General features: G+C 34.9%; 1 protein-coding gene across 2 annotated transcripts in view; it reads left to right on the top strand.

Annotated features, from left to right (window-relative positions):
• LOC126374063 (cGMP-dependent protein kinase, isozyme 2 forms cD4/T1/T3A/T3B) overlaps positions 1–21,754 on the top strand; it is a 140,602-nt gene that overhangs the window by 22,213 nt on the left and 96,635 nt on the right. The window contains exons 1-2 of one of the 2 annotated variants that reach the window (XM_050020510.1): positions 2,876–3,126; positions 16,960–17,679. In XM_050020510.1, coding sequence (XP_049876467.1) covers positions 17,195–17,679 — 485 coding nt within the window. In that variant the 5' untranslated portion in view covers positions 2,876–3,126; positions 16,960–17,194. Of the gene's footprint in view, positions 1–2,875; positions 3,127–16,959; positions 17,680–21,754 lie in introns of those variants that run through there. The other variant, XM_050020509.1, reaches the window with a different exon arrangement.

Genomic DNA, 21,754 nt, shown 5'->3' with positions numbered 1-21,754 from the left:
TCGCTAAAGATTAGATAGGTACCTACTTAGTTTCTAAATTTGGTTTGACTATGATTGATTGACAGAGATTAGGTAGCAATTGCCTACTAGATGGCTCCTAAGAAGTAAGAGTGTTTCATAACAAATCTTTGTTTCTAGAATTTATAAAGACTAGATTATAAATACAATTTGAAAAAAAAAAAATAATAAACCTCTAGACTAGACAGTCTAAACGTGACACGATCGTTTTTTGGATTACTAGTACCTACTTACCTATCTGTCCAAACAAACTTTATAACAGGTATTTATCTAACTTGGTATAGGGATAACGTCACGTCACGGATGCGAATTTATCTAACTCTCAAATGAAAATTTCGAAAATTTATGTTCGTAATTCAAATTAGTCCGAAACCGGCAACTCTTCCGTGTTCGACCCGGAAGGTTGTCACGGTCCATCGGCCGCACCACCCAGATGCGACCTTTTTCACACCGGTAGCACGAAACGTGTTAGGAGTCCGGCCTCGGTGCGCCAAACGCATAAGTACGCGCCTGAAAGATGACGAGGAGGGGTTGAGGCAAGGTAGAGGCGCAAGCGGCACGACAGCGATCGGCAATTGTTTATTGTTTTGTGACGTCATTTATCTGCCACGAATTGAATATGTCTGTTAATATTGGACTTTCATTTATTTCTTTATTTGCAAACTTAATTGCATATTCAAAGTCGTCACCCCTTTGTTTTACGCGACATACATAATCAGCATAATATACGCTGCACTGCTGTGCTGGGCCACACCCCGGACATTTCATAGAAACAACCTCGTTTTACACAGACATCACACATTGACGTTATCGTACACACGCATCGGTGTGTGTGACGTCTGACGCCATACGATTCAAGTCTAAACTAAAGTCGGAGGTAAACCTAGCTCTGATGCTGGTGGGGGGCGGAGAGTTGCCGTTCTACTAAACAAAAACACTCCATATCTACGATTCAACGGTGATTAATGATTTTAAATTAAACATAATAGAATGGAACTGATGACGTAGAGTGTGACGTCATCTTTGAAAGTGGGTATAAAGCCACGAAGTTAAAGAATGACGTTGGAAAAGCCCTAACGCGCATTTTGTATGAGAACCTGTCGCCGGTTCCATTCTACCCCACTCTCTCATTCTCTCTTTTACTACTCCTGCAAAGAGATAACTACGATAGCTCTACTGCTTCTCAAATTCCATAGCCACTTTACCGGCAATGTGTTTTAATAAATAACCGATTATACTAAGGTTTTAGCTTTGAGGGATTTTATGAGGGATCTCCTTGCATGATAGTCGAATTTATTTTTTTACCCTGCAAGTTAAAATGCACAAGACGACCTTTTAATATACTGTTGCGAAGCTCCGTGTGTGGAGTGCAAAGTTGAAGTAGAACTATTTGCGCATACTCGTATGGCGCGCGTTTCTCGATCACTTGGCCCTTCCAACCTCTATCTTCTATTCCGTGTATAAAGCAAACTTTACCATACTGATCTACTGTGAACTCTAAGGCAGTAGTCACCTCAATTGTAGGTACTTGGCCTAACAATGACTGACATGAGCTAATAGCTGATACCGCCAGTGTTGTTCTATTAATAACTTGGACTTCGTTAACCTTTGTAGTATTAATATAACACGCAGTATATTATTTTTTTCCATGATGTAACATAAATAGCCTATGTATGTCCCACTGCTGGGCACAGGCATCCCCTCAATCACGCGGAGGGGGTATGGAGCATACTCTACCACGTTGCTCTACTGTGGGTTGATGGAGGTATTTTTACGGCTAATAGCCGGGACCAACGGCTTAACGTGCCCTCCGAAGCAAGGAATCAACTTATTTTTTCAGACAATCAGGTGATTCAAGCCTGTAATGTCCTTACCAAACAAAAAACAGTCCCACAAAGTAATTTCGACAATGTCCCCATCGAGAATCGAACCCAGATCGTGAGCAATAGACCACCCAGGCTGTTTGCCATGATACAACATTTGCGTGAAATCGGATAGTTATACTTAAGTGCATGGTGTCTAGCGATGCGAAATGGTAGTTTTACACGTAATCAGTATGTTTTGTTTATTTCTAAAATACTTTGTTTCACTAACAGAGTTAGGTCTACCATTATAGGTGGCGATACTGCTCACTACCTGTTACGTTAGTTTAACAGAAAGCTCGGTGAGGTACCCACACCTCAGTTCATCTTACGATATATGTAGCTCTGACTACTCTATTGGGATATAGTCGTCAGCTTATGTTATGTTACTTCGTGTTGTGCGTTACAGAAGAAAAACTCAGTTAGTAGTGAATCTAGCTATTTATTATTACTTTACATCATCAACTTATCACCGCTAGGTAGAATATCATAATGAAATTAGTTCACAAAGAGAAAATTTTATCGTAAATGTCTAACTCGGATTTGACTTGAATGCGTTCTTTTCAAGCCGGGACAAGCGTGCATGCGAATGATAAAAGTCGATCTTATATTATATCGTCATTATGTGAACGATTTAATTCAGTACAGTTATATTTTATGGGAGGATTTATCCTCGGACAATCACTAAACCAGGAAAACCTGACAGGGTGACGGCCTTAATTTCACATGTCACCTATTATCCCCCACTTATCGCACCCGCCACCGAAAACATGTTCCGTGTCCGATGATAAGCGAAACCACTGCTCAATATCACATGACAATTGTTTACCTACATTAGCAATTTAGTTTCAATTGAATTCCTCAAGTAGCGCCAATGAAGCACCCACACAGATGTCCGCTTATCTCCGTTCGCTTGCACCACTTCTCAAGTGGTTATAGCCAGTAAATCTGACTGCCGGCGCTGTCGCCAACTCAATATAAATTTATTGTCCATTCGCCTCTATCACGTGCACTCGTCTCCGCAGATAAGCATCGGAAAAAATACCAAAAATACCATCTAGTTCCTTACCGGCATTCAATATCTATTCGAAGATAATTATCGCGCTAAAATCAGTGCTGATAAAGATAATACCATCAATAATAAGTTTGTAATCGTGCCGTTATTTAAATTGTAGTGTGTGCTGTGCGTGTGCGTTGAAAATTTCCGCTGTTTTTGACAGCGGCAACGGATATATTTGTTGTATTGGTAAGCATTTCCATTATGGTTTAGTGAACTGTAGAGTGCCTTATATTTGTTTAAAAGAAAGTGGTTGATGAAGAACATAGCGTGTTTAAGTTTCATAATAGCTTCCAAACACTTGATTTCCCCATTGAAATATAATATTTTCATTCTATTTTATAAAGTTTTCCATTAGAATAGATCGTCTATTGATTATTTTTATAAACATTTTCAATAATTCTCCAACTTTTTTTGTAACGAACTAGCTGATTATTTATCTTTACTAAGTTTTGAATAGTGTCGAAACCCATTGCACGTAAAGATAGAAGTATATCAGTAGTTTATAAATAATAACTATGATATGATGATAAACCTTTGCCCAACAGACACTTTAGAATAGAAAAAATACAATAAAATAACAGTGACAATCTAGCTACCATACTTGCACTCGCCATGGCATTATAAATACAATTTCGCGCCAAATCATTTTCTTTACAAGGTATGTAAATCGCTAAAGGTTCTAAAAAGAAAGAAACTATTTGTTATAAAAGGACGCTACGTATAATAATAATACAAAAACATCAGACTTAAAAACTCACACAAGGTAAGCAGAGGCACACAGGGTAGGCAGACACCATGGAGTTCCTTTTACTACGATTCCGACACACCACTTTCGCTGCTTCTACAAAAAAAACATAAAATGACAATCCAAAAAGAAAAAATATATGCGGAGGATGAGTTTCTGTGCAATTTCGTCATTTAAAGCTCTTGATATAAAAAATAATAGGAAATTATCGAACCTGGTCCTGTGGAGCAGTGTGGTGAAGTATGCTCCATACCCCCTCCGGTTGATTGAGGGGAGGCCTGTGCCCAGTAGTGGGACGTATATAGGATGTTTATGTATCGAACCCGGTGTGAATCGATGCTCATACACTTTTAAATTTATATGATCCCTTATCACCATAAGGTTCATCACATCCAGCTTACGACATCGCATCGTATCAACAGTGGCTGCAAGTTGTCTTTGATTACTTGTGGCTCTGCCCACCCCATTAGGGATTACGGGCGTGAGTTTATGTATGTATTTATGTATGTAAATTTATATGAAGATCTGAATAACATTTTATTTGTTAAAATAACGTTGGCACGGCAGCTTGGTTGAGTAACACGCTCCATACCCGCTCCGGTTATTTGAGGAGAGGTCTGTGCTTAGCAGTAGGACGTTGGCATACCTTTACCTAGGCTATCTATCCGGGTAAGTCCGTGACGAAAGAGATACACGTATGTTACACGCTGTTGTAAAACGTATTGTGTATCATTTTATAAGCGTCGTCGTATAAAATTCCTCGCTGACCGTCGTCATAAACTAATCAACTAATTACTATAAAACTAGATAACGGCCATAAAGTCCCATTAGAAGTAACTATGCAAGATACAGATAACTCAAGTGATTGACAAGGTGAACACCATAGTATGATATCTCATGTAAATTGAGTCGAGTCGTGACCCCTTAAATCTGTTAATACTACATTTCTAGTGGTCCTAAAGTGTATTATACTGGCTTAGAGTCGGCTTGTTTACCTAATTGGCAGTACGGGCCTTACCTACCTAAAGGTGGGTACTGACTAGTGTTACGAGCCGTAATGTAATGTGTTACACAGCGAGCGTTCGTGCTGTTAGTACAGGGAAATAAGGCGCTCGTAGCGAACATCAACACTGATTTTAAGCACATGATATAACATATTTTATCATACTCGCTGCGAATGGTACAATACGCCTCGTAACACCGGTCAGTACCCACCTTAAAGGTACTTCATGCGATCGCGCGACGAGATAACTTTCATATCTATTAATAAATCGTTTATTTTACTGCAGAACCACGGGCACCATTATACAGAAATAAACACACAGAACATTATGCATAGCAAGTAATAACAAGCATAAACCCCACAGTGTGTCCTTCATATGAAACTCCAATCTCTTTAACAAAAAGAAAATAAATACTTCTTCTAAAGTGATATATCGTAAAAAGCACTTCGACATGCATTTTATCAATTAGTTGATAACGGCCATTGACCTGAATATTTCATTCACTTGATGGATCACATGCGCACAGACGCCCCTTGTATTTTGTTTTATGTCCAATCAAGTTATTAATTAGAGTTGATGCACTTTGGTCACAATGAGAATTGGTGAGACGTTTTTGATTTTTAAACTAAGAATATTTTGATTTGGTCACAACACTATGTGTTTGAGTTGTGAGCAAATTGCATTGTAACGTAGGTAAGTGCCTGAATTAAAATAGTTTGTTATTAGTTTTATAGAAATTATGCCATGGTGTTCAAATTTATTGTTTCAAAATTTTCTACTCTGTGTCGTGAATTTGTGTGTGATCTTTTCCGGATATTTTGAGTAAAACTGATCTAATTTGAATTTACGACCCATGCATAAAATTAAACCAGTAGTTCTAATATTTAAGCGCTGTTTTATCGGGATTAATCATCATAACCAGTACACAACATGTATATGATTAAGAATCAAAAAGTGTTTTAAAAATAAGATTTCTATCTACTTCTTCTATCGTGTGGATTGGTAGATTACCAACCCCATCAATCCTGGTGTCAGGGTTATTATTGACCCGCCAAAGGCCCCTGTAATGGCTCATGTAACGACTACTTACTTACATCGGTAAATAGTAGCCGGGACAGACGGCTTAACGTGTCTTCCGAAGCACGGATCATCTTACTTCCGGACAATCAGGTGATCAGCCAGTAATGTAATAACCGAACTAGGGATCACAATGACATTTTTGTGATATGTTCCCACCAGGATTTGAACCCGGGACCACCTGAGCCCAACGCTCAAACCACTGGACCACGGAGGCCGTTATAATAATAAGATTTCTATTATAATACACATAATATAATAATTTTATTATAAATGAAGTATATCAGGTAAGCTCCTTCCAAAATATCATGACTCGTGCTTTACTAATGCTCTTGGTAGGAATTTTTAAGTGCCGTCTGTTCAGAAATACAGATTAGTAGGGAAACCGCTACCCTATTTGTCCCTAAAAAGTAGCATGGAGATTGCTACACCGACAAGAGCGTGGCTCTTAAACTAGTGATGAGAAACACCCAACACTGTAGAAAATATCTATTCTTCAATCCAAAGGTCGATGCAACGTTGATCCAATAAAGACGAATTTTCCTCAGAATATTATATTCGTGAATTCCTATTCACATACAAGTATTATATTAAATTTACACTGTAAATTGTGAAGTATAAGGACTATTATACGTACATAATATTGTATGTATGCGTGATATGTGGATATCACGAGGTTTCAATTACTGCTCGCTTGCTAAACGACTACTCAAGTATAGCGCATGCGTCATTATTGTCTTCTATATTTCTATTAAAAACAGATTATTCTTAACTTTTGTTGGTATAGTACTGTCATAATGGAATAGTTGTTACTTTGTATGTGACGTTATTTGTACCTTTACAATGTGTCGACGTCTTTTTACTTGATTGGGAAAAAAAATCTCATTGCGTATGAATACACTGTAATTGAGTGACTTTATCGACTATTTATTAATTTCCATCGTAATTCTTTCCACAACCAACATCTAGAAAAGTCGGGGAACAAGTCCAACCCCGTTCTTCATTTGTTTCGTTCACCGCGTTATTCTCACTTCCGTTCCCGCCTTTTCTGTTTATTTACTTTTTTAATTAATTATTTTAGTTGTATATAACATTTTCAATTACAAATAATTATTATATTTAATTATATTTCAAATCATTAAAGTATAGGCCCCATCTGCTTGGACGATAAAAGTACAGGTAAATTAATATTAAATTCCATTTCGCAACTTTTAACAATAATGACTAGGTAGTTATTATCATGTTAGATATTGAGATATTTACTTGCATATAATGAAACTTATTTTAAAATATGCGTGATAATGACATATATATCTGCCGAAGGGTATCTTAGAATCTAATACGTTACATGTCTAATAGGTACCTATTAACCACGAATTTAAAAGAATAGAGAGGTGAAATAACTAGGCCCTGAAAAAATAACAAACAAATTACAAGAAAGACCTAAAAGGACGTAAATATATTGACCCAATTGGGAATGTCCTTAAAAAAGATTTGGTACGATCTACTGTGAACCGGCGTGTATGTATGAAACGTTTGATGAATGCTGAGGATGCAAGAGATGATAATGAATATTTGATGATGATGGATGCTGGGGATGTTTGGATCAAAGCAAAAGGAATTCCATAGTCTCTGTTTACACCAACGGCAACTAGGCGTGAGTATAATAAAAAACATTCCATTTAAAAGATGTTTTAATGGTAAGGATGTAAAATAAAATAGTAAAATATTTGAACTAACTACCGTAGTGTTTGTAATAATAAATTCCGATATTTGTTATATTGTAGCAGTAAATAAAGTGGTTTTGAGAAATCTCGATTATAAACACAAGCAATCATTGTACGTTCGCAAATATACTGCCAAACAATAAAAAAATCATGTAAATAATTGTATTGCATTGCCCATTATTCCACGAAATATTAAGCTATAATAACTTACGTCGGTAATATCACACAGTAAAAAGGCAATATAGCCTTTATTAAGTTAAGAATAATGTCATTGAGCACAAAAAATCTGACCAAGGTAGCATTTACAAAAGTACATAAAAATATCAATCGCCATATAACCATACAAAAAGTTTTCCTCAAAAAAAAAACAATACGATTTCGAAAGAACCTTGGGTGGGAAATTGTATTTCTTGTTCTGTAATTATGTTGTGAGATATTAAATAAGGTAATTAATGTACCAATGCATTAACTTCCAAAACCCCGCCTCTTTTAAACGCAGTCCTATAAATAAACGTTGAATATTTTCACGTCATTCGCTTAGTATCCACACCTACATTTTATCTGCTAGCTAGTATTTATCAGACTATGTTGGATTTTTCATGTTCCGCTTTTAGTTTTGCATATGGAAATACCTCTTTAATCTACGAGTTCCAATTTTTATCACAGCTTGATTTCATTTCTAACGTGATGAAGACTTTTGCCTTCTTCTTTACTAGTTTCAGCTCATTACTCTCATCGGCTTTGTCCGGCCAAGTAGTTAATGTCATCTGCGGCAAATCTACAATAAGTCACGTCAAAAAAAAAAAAAAACTCTCATCGGCTATGATACCGATAACACTTTTAAATACCATTTAGGTTAACTCTTTTAAATTTTATTTATTAATTTTTTAACTTTGTTTTGCAACGACGACATGATTTTTAAATGAAATAATTATCTCTTCAATGCCTCGCCCATAAAGTTCATTAAACATCCACTGCTATATGATAAACGAAAACTGTCAATCAAAACCACTGAGCAAGTTTTTCATTGAATCCACACCGCGTTGCGTTAAATGCATTTTAATATTGTAGACATTTTCATGTGGGTCGTATTTAATATGAAATAAATCGTCTGTTTCTTCGTATTTCATATTAAATTATAGGTTTGTATTATTTTAGTAAATGCCACGGTATTGCGATTTTACATTTGTAATTTTGTTACCTTATATCAATCCCATACACTTTTTTTATTCTGTGACGCTAACATAAACGAAAAGCATTTTGGCAAGGCAGTTCGCATACCAAGCAACATGGAACTTTGCAAGTTTTCCTTTTAATCTTAGACTACCCTTATCTATCTATCTTCACATTAGCTTTAACTATGTCTATTGAAAGTCTTGACAGACTCTACAGTCAATAAGCATATCAAATAGACAAAACATGTTGCCACAAGGCGGTGCAGGTTCAATCCGTGAATATCGATGACAAACAATGTAACACTTAGATTGTCTGCATGCAAAATTATTAGAATAACATATCACCGTCTGTCATAACTCAAGACCGTGTTATGATATGTTAGGAGTCAGCTGATTAGAAATTCATAATTCACAATTCAAGATACGTATCGGTGTTTCAATGTCATAAGTTCATAGGACATACATATGAGAGTGAGTGTATTACGTAACTAGTAGGAAAATTAGCTATTGTTCATTTATGTATACAGAGAGACGAGTAACAGTTTTTGTATTGTAATTTGTATTACAAACAGTGTGTTATATACTTATAGGTCACTGACTTCTCTACTCGTAGAGTATAGTGGAATTTCGACCGAGCTCTCCAAAGTTGTATCGTAGATTCGTAGTTGATTTAATAACCAGATAGAATCAGATATAATAATATTTAAAGCCTCCCAAGTGTCCCTCCCAAACCTCTTATAAAACCGTAACCCAAAGAGGGTTACTGACTATAAAAGTATCACAGCCTCATCGTATGAAACTAGGTAAAACTTGTCCTGTTAGATAACTGATATGTTTTATTTATTATTCATAACCAAACTTTTTTCATAATGCTCTAATTATATTCTACTCTAGTTCGCTACTGCATATCTTTCTGGCTGCTCACCTAATGGCACAGTTGGCAAAATCTGCCAAGACAAAGGTTACCAAGCCAAGCCGTGATTTAATGCATGAGAGAGATTAAAGATTTATCTAAAGGAACTGATGACAACAATATCGTTGAAGACAACAATATTCAATATGTGATGAATGATGCATTTATAGACAATTTAAGAAAGAGATTTGATGCCAGTAGCGCTATTTTATTTTAGTAAGTAGTGATAGAACAACAAACTTATACTATAAATGAATTAAACATTTCAATAAGAATTAAAAGTATAAGTTATATTGCTATGTAAATACCTAACAGTCAAAAGTCAGCCATAATACTCCTTATGTGAAATGATGTGGTATCACAACAAAATTGATTACTTGGTCCAATAAAATGATTTTAACTTTAATGATTGATGCTTCAGGTTGAGAGAAGGCCTTTGCCCAGCAGTGGGACGTATATAGGCTATTTATGTTATGTTATGTTATGCTTCAGGTTGGTACATATTTAACATTCAGTGAAATCTTCTAACATCAAATGGTTATATTACGAAGACTAATAGGTACATTATAGAAATAGAAAATCTGACTACATCATCAACGACCCTGGCATCTTTCGCAGATGACTTAAATAGTGCCTTGAGAGCGCTCATAGTACAAGTTAATCCGACACTGGCAGTGTCTTGATGAAATATTAACATAGGACATTGGTAGTCGAGTTTAGATTTTTCATCTGCTACGAGTGATTTATATTTCTATATAAATCTATAAATATCTATTTTATTATACTATATTATATTATTATTATCTATCCTTCCGCACTGTAATTTTTTGCTTTTGGAATTATTGTTCTGTTAGTTTTGTCATTTTATCTAAATATATTGTAATTGCTCTTGCCATGACTTATATTTATCATTTTCCGGCCCTTGTTAGCAAGACACATTTTGCTAGAAAACAACATAATGTTTCACGCAAATAGACCATATATAAATTGAAGTTTATTATCTACTGGGACCACATAACTTGAGTGGTCACGCACATTTCATGTTGTTTATTGACAGCCTCTACTACGCATTGTTGCGAGAGACGGGTGTCCTAAATAACTTGATATATGTCCAGAGGATATACCACTAGGATCTATTCTGCGTAACAGAAGGATAAAATTAATGTGGATTTAGAAACTAATTTGAGTTTAACAAGTTGTCATATATTGGATGTAGGGATTGAAAGCGCAAAGATGCCCGTCCAAAGAGACATAGGTCTCTTAATACAGCCGTAAACTCAGCGGTAATCAAATTTCTATATTTTCATATCTATCCGATGTGAGACAAGGAGCCTTAACATAGAATGTAATATACTTACCTAATCATAAAAAGTTGTAGACGTAAATAAGCTGCAAATTTGAATTTTTGAAATTGTTAATTATTATTATTTTTATGCAGGTCTACGTAATTTAAAAGATATTAACAACTCTATATCTGTCTCGACCTGGATTCCAGTTCAAAGTATACCTAAACCTGTTTCGTTCAATTACTTAATAACATCACTGCGGAAGTCCCTATTCAGTCGCAAACACAATTTACTCCTCGTATTGGCAGTGGACGACGATTTTAGAATAAACTTGCACAATATCTACGTATTTTTTTTTTTTGCTTTATTTCTGCTAGTACTGAATATAGTAAATAGTTCCTTTTCTTTTCAAAAAAAAAAAACTGTTTGTTGGTATTCTGTAGGCAGCTTATCTTTTTGGGCATGCCGTACAGTCATGCATGAGCAATATAATGTACCCACTTTGAGACTCTGTCGCACTAACATATTTGACATTTAGTGAGAGTCACAGTTCAATTTAACAAAAAAGTTAATGTGACATGGTACGAAAGTGTGTACATATGCTCGTGACCGTACATGCAAGTCTAATTTATTCTAATGTACTTAAAGCAGTTGTTTCTTTTTGTTAACTTTGGGACGCTGGCTGGTTGGCCTACAAAATCTAGTGATCTCACGCAATCATCTGTAACTTTAAAACCAGCAATTAAATTGTTGACCCACACCCGTCGAATCGAGTGTAATTATTGTTCTAAATAACGCCATTTTACAAACACAACACTAAGCAAGTCGTTACTCGTAAATCACATAATTGTACGTGTGACAACCCTCGAGTCGTGTGGAATTGGAATTAATTGACCGAGGCTAAAAATAACTTGGGAGGAATAGGGTTTTACTCGTAACTATATTGAAACGTAAACATTGTAAGTACTGCGAGTTGAAATGTAAATGATGATACGTATTCTTTATTTATTATGCTAACAGATGTTTCAAACGAAGCTTTTATTTTAAAAGTTTGTTAGAAATTTTCCTTTTTTATTTAGTTAAGTAGGTACTATTATTCCTCATCCATCTCTCCATTATGCATTAAAAGAAATGCTGCTGGTATACTATACAGTAACAACCGATATTTATCTCTTCTATGGTCTACCTCTTTTTAGTATCCACCCTTTAGGTACCTACTAGGTGATCAAATGTAATTGATTTGCGTAATATCAGAAACTGAACTATTAAAAGTTTGTATACGTTCCTTTTTGCATGTTTCAAATATTAACACTATTTTAATTAACAAATGACTTACTTAGACAGGGTAAGTTATGCCAACAAATGTAATAGTACGATTTCAAGTGGGTATAATTACACTGGTAAATTATAATAGTCATTATAAATTCTTGTCCAGTTTGAAACAGCATAATACATATGTATAATGTTTGTATCATTAACAAGTTTCTATTCGAACTAAAGATTAAACGGTAATCAAATAATACCTTTTAATTTATATACACATGTTGTAGTAATATATTTATAATTGTAAATAGAGAAGTTATTATACTATATTCAAAATAAGAGATGCTTCTAAAAAGTAGTTTATAATTAGGTCAAAGCTTGCTCAAAGTGATCAATATAAATGATTCCATCAATTTAATGTCGTTCGTAAAGTTCCACATTATATCTACATTTGCCCTTACAAATGTGACTTATATCTTAATTCTTGTCAAAATTAGAATTCAAGGCAATTAAAAACCCTTTATGTTTTAAAAAATAATTGACTAAAATGTATGGCTTATCTATCAGACATGATACGGTTCTCATTATGAAAAGAGATATCTTTAAATTGACGACAATTCGGGACCAACTGGTATTTTAATTAAGACTATCAAAATTAACGTCAATAACGAGTTTGTATTAATCATTTAGTAGAGCGAGTTTTCATAAACAAGTATCCTTACAAAACTTTAATTTAGCAAAGGATGTTACAACATGCAACATATAAATAATGCTTCATAGATCTTAAAAAACAGACATAAAAACTCTAACTGCCCATAAAGCTTTTGCAATAACAAATAATAATAAATTAATGTCAACAAAAGTTACAAATTATAGTAAATTCACTTTTCCATGAGATAATAAATTACAATGAAACATTAATGCGGTCGTAAGAACAAACAAACGAACGACTTTTAACAATAAAAAAGACACAAAATTGAAAATTTGTATTTGCACTTAATGCATTTACGTAAACTGATATCCACATCTTTGTAAGTGCAAAAAAGTGAAAATTCAGAAGACATAACTGTCAGATTGTTTTGTTATCAATAATAATAGATAATAATTGATTGTATTTCAGAGGAAGTTAACTTGCTTATCGCCTAGAATGAATACATAATAAGTATTTTTATTTCTTATTACCTTTCCACAAAATGCATTATGCGATAATAATCAGCGTCAAATAAAGATACAACATAAACACAAAGTGTTTTAACCCGTATTTTAATAGACAAACTAATATTTTAACGAGTTGATTGATATTATTGAAACACAAAACTCTTAACATAATGACACATAGTTTAAGTTTGAACATGTTTTTAGCATTATTAATGTCATTGTGTTTTACATAGGTAAAAATACATGTAAAGGTATGGTGCCTCTCGGCTCAGTTCTGAACATTGTATTACAATGTATAAATAATTTCTTCAAGAGTCGTAAGAAAACAGTAGTCAACCTGAAAGCAAAGCAATAAATCAATCTTTAACACCTGTTAAATACTCGTAATAACATCTGTCACTTTAACCTTTAACATTTATTATAAATGATTCAAAAGAGAAATTGCACTCGTACGGTTGCGTGGTACATGATTAATATTTTGTTAATATTATTTGGTTCGAAAATCGGGACCGCAAGATTATGTTTCTCAGAATAGCTGTATAAAATCGATTCAGATATTTGAATATTTTAAATTAACGTAGAATATACCATCCCCTTAAAACCTACATTTGTTTTGTCATCTTATATTCGGGGTGCCAAAGAATCCTACTTGACAAATAATACCACCTTGTATATATTTTTATTTAGATTTTTTATCTTTAATGTTTTTATGTGCAATAATGTACTGTATTAAATTGCACATAATATCATCCAGGTTTTGCATGCTGTGAAAATGTCTCCTTGGTGGGTGGGTCATTAGATTTACAAAAGACATGATTTGGCTTAGAACAAGACAACGTTTCTTTTAGAATATTTTCTGAGTACTTCACTTTGTTCTCGAACTCGGACGAATGCGTTGGCAATCACTAATTCAAATCTTATAGTCCGTCACACTAACCTTTTCACAAAATCACCATTATTATAATTTTGAAATTATAAAACTACCATCAATCACCCACCTTTAATTTTTACTACTGAAAGAGCAGACAAATCCCAATCAATCATACATGTAGGAAAGTCGAAAGCCAATCTTGGGATATCTAGAAAATTATCTCGACACAAATAAAATATTGCCTGTAATCCAGTTTTACAAACGCAGTAGTTACTTATACCCAGTATTTATAACCAGATTCATATCGATCATAAAATCCTGCTTGAAGTATTGCCGCTGTAAAATATGATTTAATGTCATATGCATAAAATTATAGCAGTGATTGTAAATCGAGCTCTATTTGATGTATTTAGTGTAAATGATACTGTCGATGTGGGATTAGTAGCACGCATATGTTTACAGTTGACAGCTAGTTGCGATGTATTTCATTTCAGGTATGATAATGTTAGTTTTAAACTAGGACGTGGTTTAAATATTCACATAAATATGGCTAAAAATAGAGAAACAAATATTACTATGTCTATCAAGCAGATAATCTTATGAAGAAAACAGAAAAAAACATTTTCTATGTGCCTTTTATTACCTTTTCTTTATGATCTTGTCAAAATGTGTGAGAGAACTTGTTCAGAGTCCCAAAATTTTCAAGAAGTATTGTACAATTTGTATCAAAATACATCGGCATACATTTGTGGTCCCAAGATACGTGATAGTCAGAGAAAGAGGCGAATCTGAAGGGCGTATCCATCAACAAAGATAATCTAGACATTCAGACCTTTGTAACCATGACTTATGTGACATTTTTATCCTACCTCGGCCCATGAGCGATTGTGTGCATATGAGGCACCCTTTATACAGCCTTTAATAGTAACTTTATGGACACCCACCGGAAAGTTGCAACAATACGGAACAGAAACACCCACAAGTTGAACTAGACGAAGGTTATTTTTGATTATCATACAATTGCTTAGGTTATGTACGTTATTTTAGCTGAAGATAATTCTAATAAATTATGAAATTTATCCTACTCAGTTTATGAAATTGGGATTATCTCTCTGCAAATAAAACAACGCAATTTTGATGTTCACGGCTCAACACGCATCTTCGAGCCAAAAGTAGAAATAAATTAACTTATTTATTAACATAAATTGCATACTAAATATGAAGCAATCTTAGTAAATCTATTTCTTTTCTCGTATGTTGGGATTCTGGTGTAGTTTTCTTCAAACCAACCTCAACCAACCAACCTTCGAATAAATATTTTACTTCATTCTGATATTAGGAAAATAGCTTCCGTTATCATTGGCATTTTGCCTTCCCTTCTACGTCTACTTATTTACTTTTTAAGATCACGAATATTGTAGCTAATTTTAACTTATTTATATTTAAAATGGATAAACTTAAATTATTCAATACATGAGCGTATTTTGCTGTAAATGTTTCCTCTGTTATAATAACATTACTTCTCTATTTTATTAGTGGGCATTGTTATGGAGTCTATTAATATTATCCATTTTGAGTTATGTTTTCCCTGTTTTTGCTAATTATATTTCCTTTTGCATACCTAGTAAGTAGTAGTGTTGTATATTGTTAATAAACATCTTTATCGTCTTGCATCTTTTTGCCTGAATAAGAAGAACATAGTCATAATGCCACATAAACCTAGCGTTGTTTAAAGTCGTTCAGTCTGTCGACTAGTTAATAGTTTTCCTTAACATTTATCTTATCGTGATCTTTCACCCGTCCTAAAATGAGACATACTCTTATAACCAACAATGACTCATGTCTGCAGTATTGAGCTATAATTATAGCAGTTTTAGGGCCAAATGCGTTTTTTATAGCAATCAGGTGCACCTCACTGTCTGGGTGAATGGAAAATTTGTCCCAACGCGCGTGCGTACTCATAATCATAAACGGCAATTAATCTTTTGAGGCCAACTGTGTTCTAACACATTATCGACATGCTATAATAGACCAATGTAGCTGCTGTTATACTATGTCTGTCATCAACACATATTACATCCGTTGCTATTATTGTTCCTTTTTCAAGGCCATGTGGTGTCGTATTTCCATTTATTGTTCTACTGTTTAGAGTCCTAATATATCTTGTCCAATCCTGTGCAAGTTCACAGTTCTTCATGATCATATCAATAGTTATCTCAACATAGTATGTCAAAGTGTGGAATACGTAGATTAGATACAATACGCCTGACTGACACGCGGTAGACTATTGCGTATGAATCAGGTGATCAATTGCCCTCTAAGATTAAACAGTTTAAAGTGTTTATCATTTGGTTAAAACATATGTGATATCTACAATTGTGTTTTAAAATCACTTCTAAAGTAGCGCGTGTTTATCTCTGATAATGTGAAATATGTATAGATTGATGCTTCGGTTATTTCCATTGTTCGATCTTTCTTGTCATAGATACAAATAACAAACTTGGTGTATCTACAGCATACTTGATGTTAGATGAACTACACTAGCATTGATGTCTCTATAAACTTATTCTTCCTGAATCAAAAATCAAAACGTTACGTTTTTTTTTACTTAGGAGTACAAATTGACAAAACTATTCATTCAAGTGGCTAAAGTAATCACTTTGTCAAAAAATATAATATTCTTCAAATTAATTTCTTTTAACGTGTTCTAAAAAGTACTGAAATGACTCGTAAACAGGGTCTTGTAGGTAGTGATAGGACAAGTAGAAAGCCATGTAGTTAACAGTATGTAATGTTGCAGGGCGTCGCCGAGGCACGCGGGGCTGACAGCACGGTAGCTGCCGACGCGCGCGCATATCTGCACTAGCACGCTCGTCCGCGCCCGCGTCGCACGACTCAGCGACCCACACACATCCTGCGCTTCCCCGCCAAGTGATCAAACCGTTACAGAACTAGTGCCAGTGCACAAAGTGAACTCCGTAAAACCCAAGTGTTGAATCCCGTGTGGTTCTGTGCAGTGCTCGGTAGCCGAGTGAATGCGCGTCTGTTTCGACACCCTCTGCTTTGGATCGTCACAGCGTGTAGCTGCTGACGATGAGCCGAGGGCCGTAGTGAACACAGGAGGAGGAGCGCTAACCGTGGCGCCCACAGTCAACGGCGATAGACGTGCGTTGAACGAAACATATAGAGAATTGGATAATATGGGGACTCCGAGCGCAATGAATGCGGATTCGGAGAATTGTGTTGCGAATGCGACGATGAATAACGATATGCAGCCGCTAATAGAGCGGATCAGGGAGCTGGAGGCGCTGTTGAAGCAGCGGGACCAGGAGATGCTGGAACTACGCTCGCAGTTGGACAAACTGCAGAGCGTGTTCCCGTACCAGCAGTTCGCGACCAACGTGAGGTCGCGAGGCCCGAGAAAACAGAGGGCCCAGGGTATCTCCGCGGAACCGCAGACCAGCTCATCCCTGCAGGACCTTGCTCACCAGACATTCCCCGTGTACGACAAGAGCGACGCGTGAGTACTTTACACTTGTTATCTTTTACGATAAAAAACTTGACATTCATCACATCAATATATAGATATCTAGTGTAGCGATGCAAGTAGGTGACTATATCGAGTTGGCAGTCTTGAACGGTCTCGTTATTGAAATAACTAGTGGCCTGTTAGTTATTACGTACAAAATATCAACTTTAATAACACATTTGAACGTGCCTCTCGTACCTAACCGTACCACTTCTAAGCATTCGATAAACTTAAGGATTGAAATAACGCTATCATCGAGTTCGTACGGTCAATCACAGTTTTTTGTAATTTACCCTGAGCACTTATGCGGTTATGATAGATTACGGGACATAACATCAACATATCTCCGTCACAATATGATCTGTCTTTGCAAGTCTGTTATTCATAAAACGCAACAAAGCAGCTTTTGTCTTCAAGAGAATTGTGAATGGCCCCCATTCATCATTTACATCAAAACATCGTTGTACTAAAATATATTTTATGGTAAGTTCATTGTAATTAACCATTTTGATGTAATGGGAATTCCAGAGTAGTGAGAGGTAAGAGGCAAATATAATATTAGTCAGAGTACTTTATTAGTCACAACACGATTCAAGATTTTAATGCTTAGATTATGTTTTGGTTAAGACGTGTATACAGATTAATAGGTAGAGCAAATGAATGATACATTTAAAACAAATCCCAATTTAGAATGAATTATAGTGTATTGTACTCAATCAGCTCTCATTCGTAGTTTTCGTGATCGACAATAAAGTTAAAAGTTATCATTGCATTAGATGTTATAATATGTGAAACGCATGTTTCAGAATATAATAACCGATAAGATCCAGGAATGTAAGGAAGTCGACTAACGTAACATCCTGTCGAGCTTATGAACGTATTATTGTAGATGGTGAATAAGTAAGGGTAATATAATATTATGTCATCATATCTACACGTGTTAAAAAAGAGGAACAAAGCTTTTTACGATTTGTAAAGGCAATAAATTACCAATTTCGTTTTATATTTGTTTAGAGACGTGCATTTTAAACGTGTTTACATACAATATTGGGTTTTTAAGTGGATATAAAATAAAAAGTAATCACAAGTACAAAGATCTAGATAACGCGTTAATATAAAAAACGTGAAAATATTCTTTGGTTTTCTAATTCTCGCCTGTTTATGGTTTATCAACCTTGCAAATAGGCCGAAGTACAAAAGGAAACAATTTTGGGATCATCCATTTAATGCGTGACTATGACAGCTGAACTGAACAAACGTATGAGTAGAGCCTTTCGAAATTGTTTATCGTCATCATCATTGTGGTCCGTCATTTCTCGAGCTTTGGATGCCTCCTCTTCCCATCTCCACTTACGGCAGTCTTACGCCCTTTGGCTTTTTCTTCGTGGCCTGCATATCTCCAGATGTCATCAACCTATCGTATCGTCTATCCAGTGTTTTCCTGACCCAGCGGCTACCAACCATCCTAGCGAAAGGACGAATGGATACTTTCAAATTGGTGTTCTTAATTTACACAACATAACACACATAAACACAACTAACATAAATATATTCCCAATTTGGGTAGTCAGTCACATCTATCGCAAGATGAACTATTTACCCACGCTTCACAGTGATTTCTGTTAGACCAACGTGATCTGATGGTGACATGTGTTGTCAACTAAATAGTTATATTTGTGATGTACTGCATTGTACTCAAGTAATGCATAAATTGATAGGTTGGTATCAGAGGTATGCATGAAAGTAGCATCCGCTTAAGTTGAGTGATAGAGTGAGAAACAGTGTGATAAGACAGAGATGTGGTGTGAAAGACGATATAGTGACTAAGATTGAGAAGGGAATGTTAGATTGGTTTGGACACGTAGAGCGGATGAATGATAATAGAATTGCAAAATTGCGGTATATAAAGCGAAAGTTGATGGTAGGGCTAGCAGACGAAGACCTAGAAGGACTTATATTGACCAATATTTTAGTTTTTTCAATTATAATTTTCAAAGAAAATATTGTTAAAGCTAAGTAGAAGGTACGAGATAGTAAATTTATATACGTCATTATTAGTTAATGAATCATTCTTAATACAACAACTGAATCGTATTTGCTTTTCTTATGGTTTATTTTTAGTAATTCAACAAAATGTTTACACTGTTATCTTTAATCTGATATTATTATAATGCAATGCGAATTTCCATTTAGTTTACTCGTAAACATGATATTAAGTATTCACCCACTCGTCAACCTGTCATTAAAAACAATATAACGACTCATTAATTTAAAACAAACATCTTAACAAATAGAACTACTTTGTTTGTAAACTTAAAGTCTTAAAGATTACAAAGTCAAAACATTTAAATGAAACATATAATTTAATTTTTAAACATAATATATAAAGTTTTATTATTTAAATTTGTAAAATAAAATTCTATGAGATAAAAATCTGTGGATTTGCGCATTTTAATAAATTGCGACATTTCTTGTTTAAGATAGATTAATGATCTTACACAGATTATACTAAAGTTAATAGGTTTTATCATTTAGACGTCCTGTTGACGTATTAAGAAAAAACTAACTGAATTTTGTTTATGCACACGTGTGTTCACACAGATTGTAGACTGATAAGACAGAACGCTTCTAGGACGCTCTATGCGTCTTAAGACTCATAGCTAGTGTTCTTTCAGCGCACGTGTCGAGTTGTAAGACGATATTTGATGAGCCTTTCTCTAAATCTTGTTACTACATCATTGATGTATAACGTGTTATAGTAACACACCTAAAATAGATGTGTCAAAGCGGAATAAGCTGTCGGGGTGTTGAATTTTGATTCCGGTTTCCTAAAAAAACCCGCGCTGCGGTCAAATATCCCTTGCCCAACTGGACACCCTCAGGCCTGTTGTCTAAAGCGTTGTACCGGGTGAGAGCCTTCAGCGCTCCCCTTTTGTCCGGCCAAGTAGTTAATGCCATCTGCGGCAAATCTACAATAAGTCACGTCAATAAAAAAGTTCAGTTATTCCGCTTTGACGGACTTGTGTCATAACCTTAAAAATTGCTTAGCGTAAGATAACATAAAATCTCGCTTATATCCCCGAAAGTTTAGGCAAAGGTGTATAGTACCTATAGGTATACAATACACCTAGCCAACTACGTTAAAATTTCTTATTTCTCAAAACTAAGTAACTCACAAAACCAACATTGCTTACGTAATAAACGTCTGTTAAGCAAATAGTTTGTAAGTATCAGATTAATTAATATTCCTAGCATGTATACATGTGTTTGGTGATTGCCACAAAATACCTCATAATGGTTCGTATGGCACCTGAATTTAAAAGTGACGATTAGTATGCCATTTGCCTGCATGCGGGAAGCGTATTTTCGACAGTAATGTATCCTTCATTAGGTTTATTTTGATACTTGACCTAAATAGACACTGTTGAAGCCTTATGCATAAATAATCATACGGCTGTGGTACTTATTGTGGTGTCATTATCTTAGGGAGTTAAAAACACGTCGATATCATCTAAAAAGCAATACTGCTATAAAGGCATTAGCGCAAATTATAAGTGCGCAATGTTAAGAAATGTCATATGTACGTACCTACCTTCATAAATGATTTCATAGATAAATGATTTCAAGATTATTCCATACGCATTTTCCGACTCACCTTGCCTACAAGTAGTGTCTTCGTGTTATATCACCTATCATTCCTTAATTAAATTATAATTTTACGAACATTATAATAAATCAATAAAAATGATTTACGGTTGCAATTGCGCAGTAAAATTACAACAATTTAATTAATACATTTTCCTTAGTACTTAGTACATTTTGTTAGGGTTATTCTAATTTAAAAAAAACAACAACAATTTTATTATTTCAATTTCATTATAAGTTCTATTTTTTTCTTAAAATGGCAACTCTAATTTAAAATGGAATCTTCATTCTTTAAAACGATTGGTTAACGTTGATCGATACGTTGACCAATCGTAGCTCGGGGTTTTCGCGGGAAATGGACATACGGAATTGTAGAAGGGACGAGTTGCACGGCAGTCTGGCAGGAGGAGTGAAAGGTGTA

The sequence above is a fragment of the Pectinophora gossypiella genome, chromosome 16 (assembly GCF_024362695.1).
Source record: "Pectinophora gossypiella chromosome 16, ilPecGoss1.1, whole genome shotgun sequence".
NCBI lineage: Eukaryota > Metazoa > Arthropoda > Insecta > Lepidoptera > Gelechiidae > Pectinophora > Pectinophora gossypiella.
Note: the sequence above shows the minus strand (reverse complement) of the source record. Positions and strands in the feature narration are given on the sequence as shown.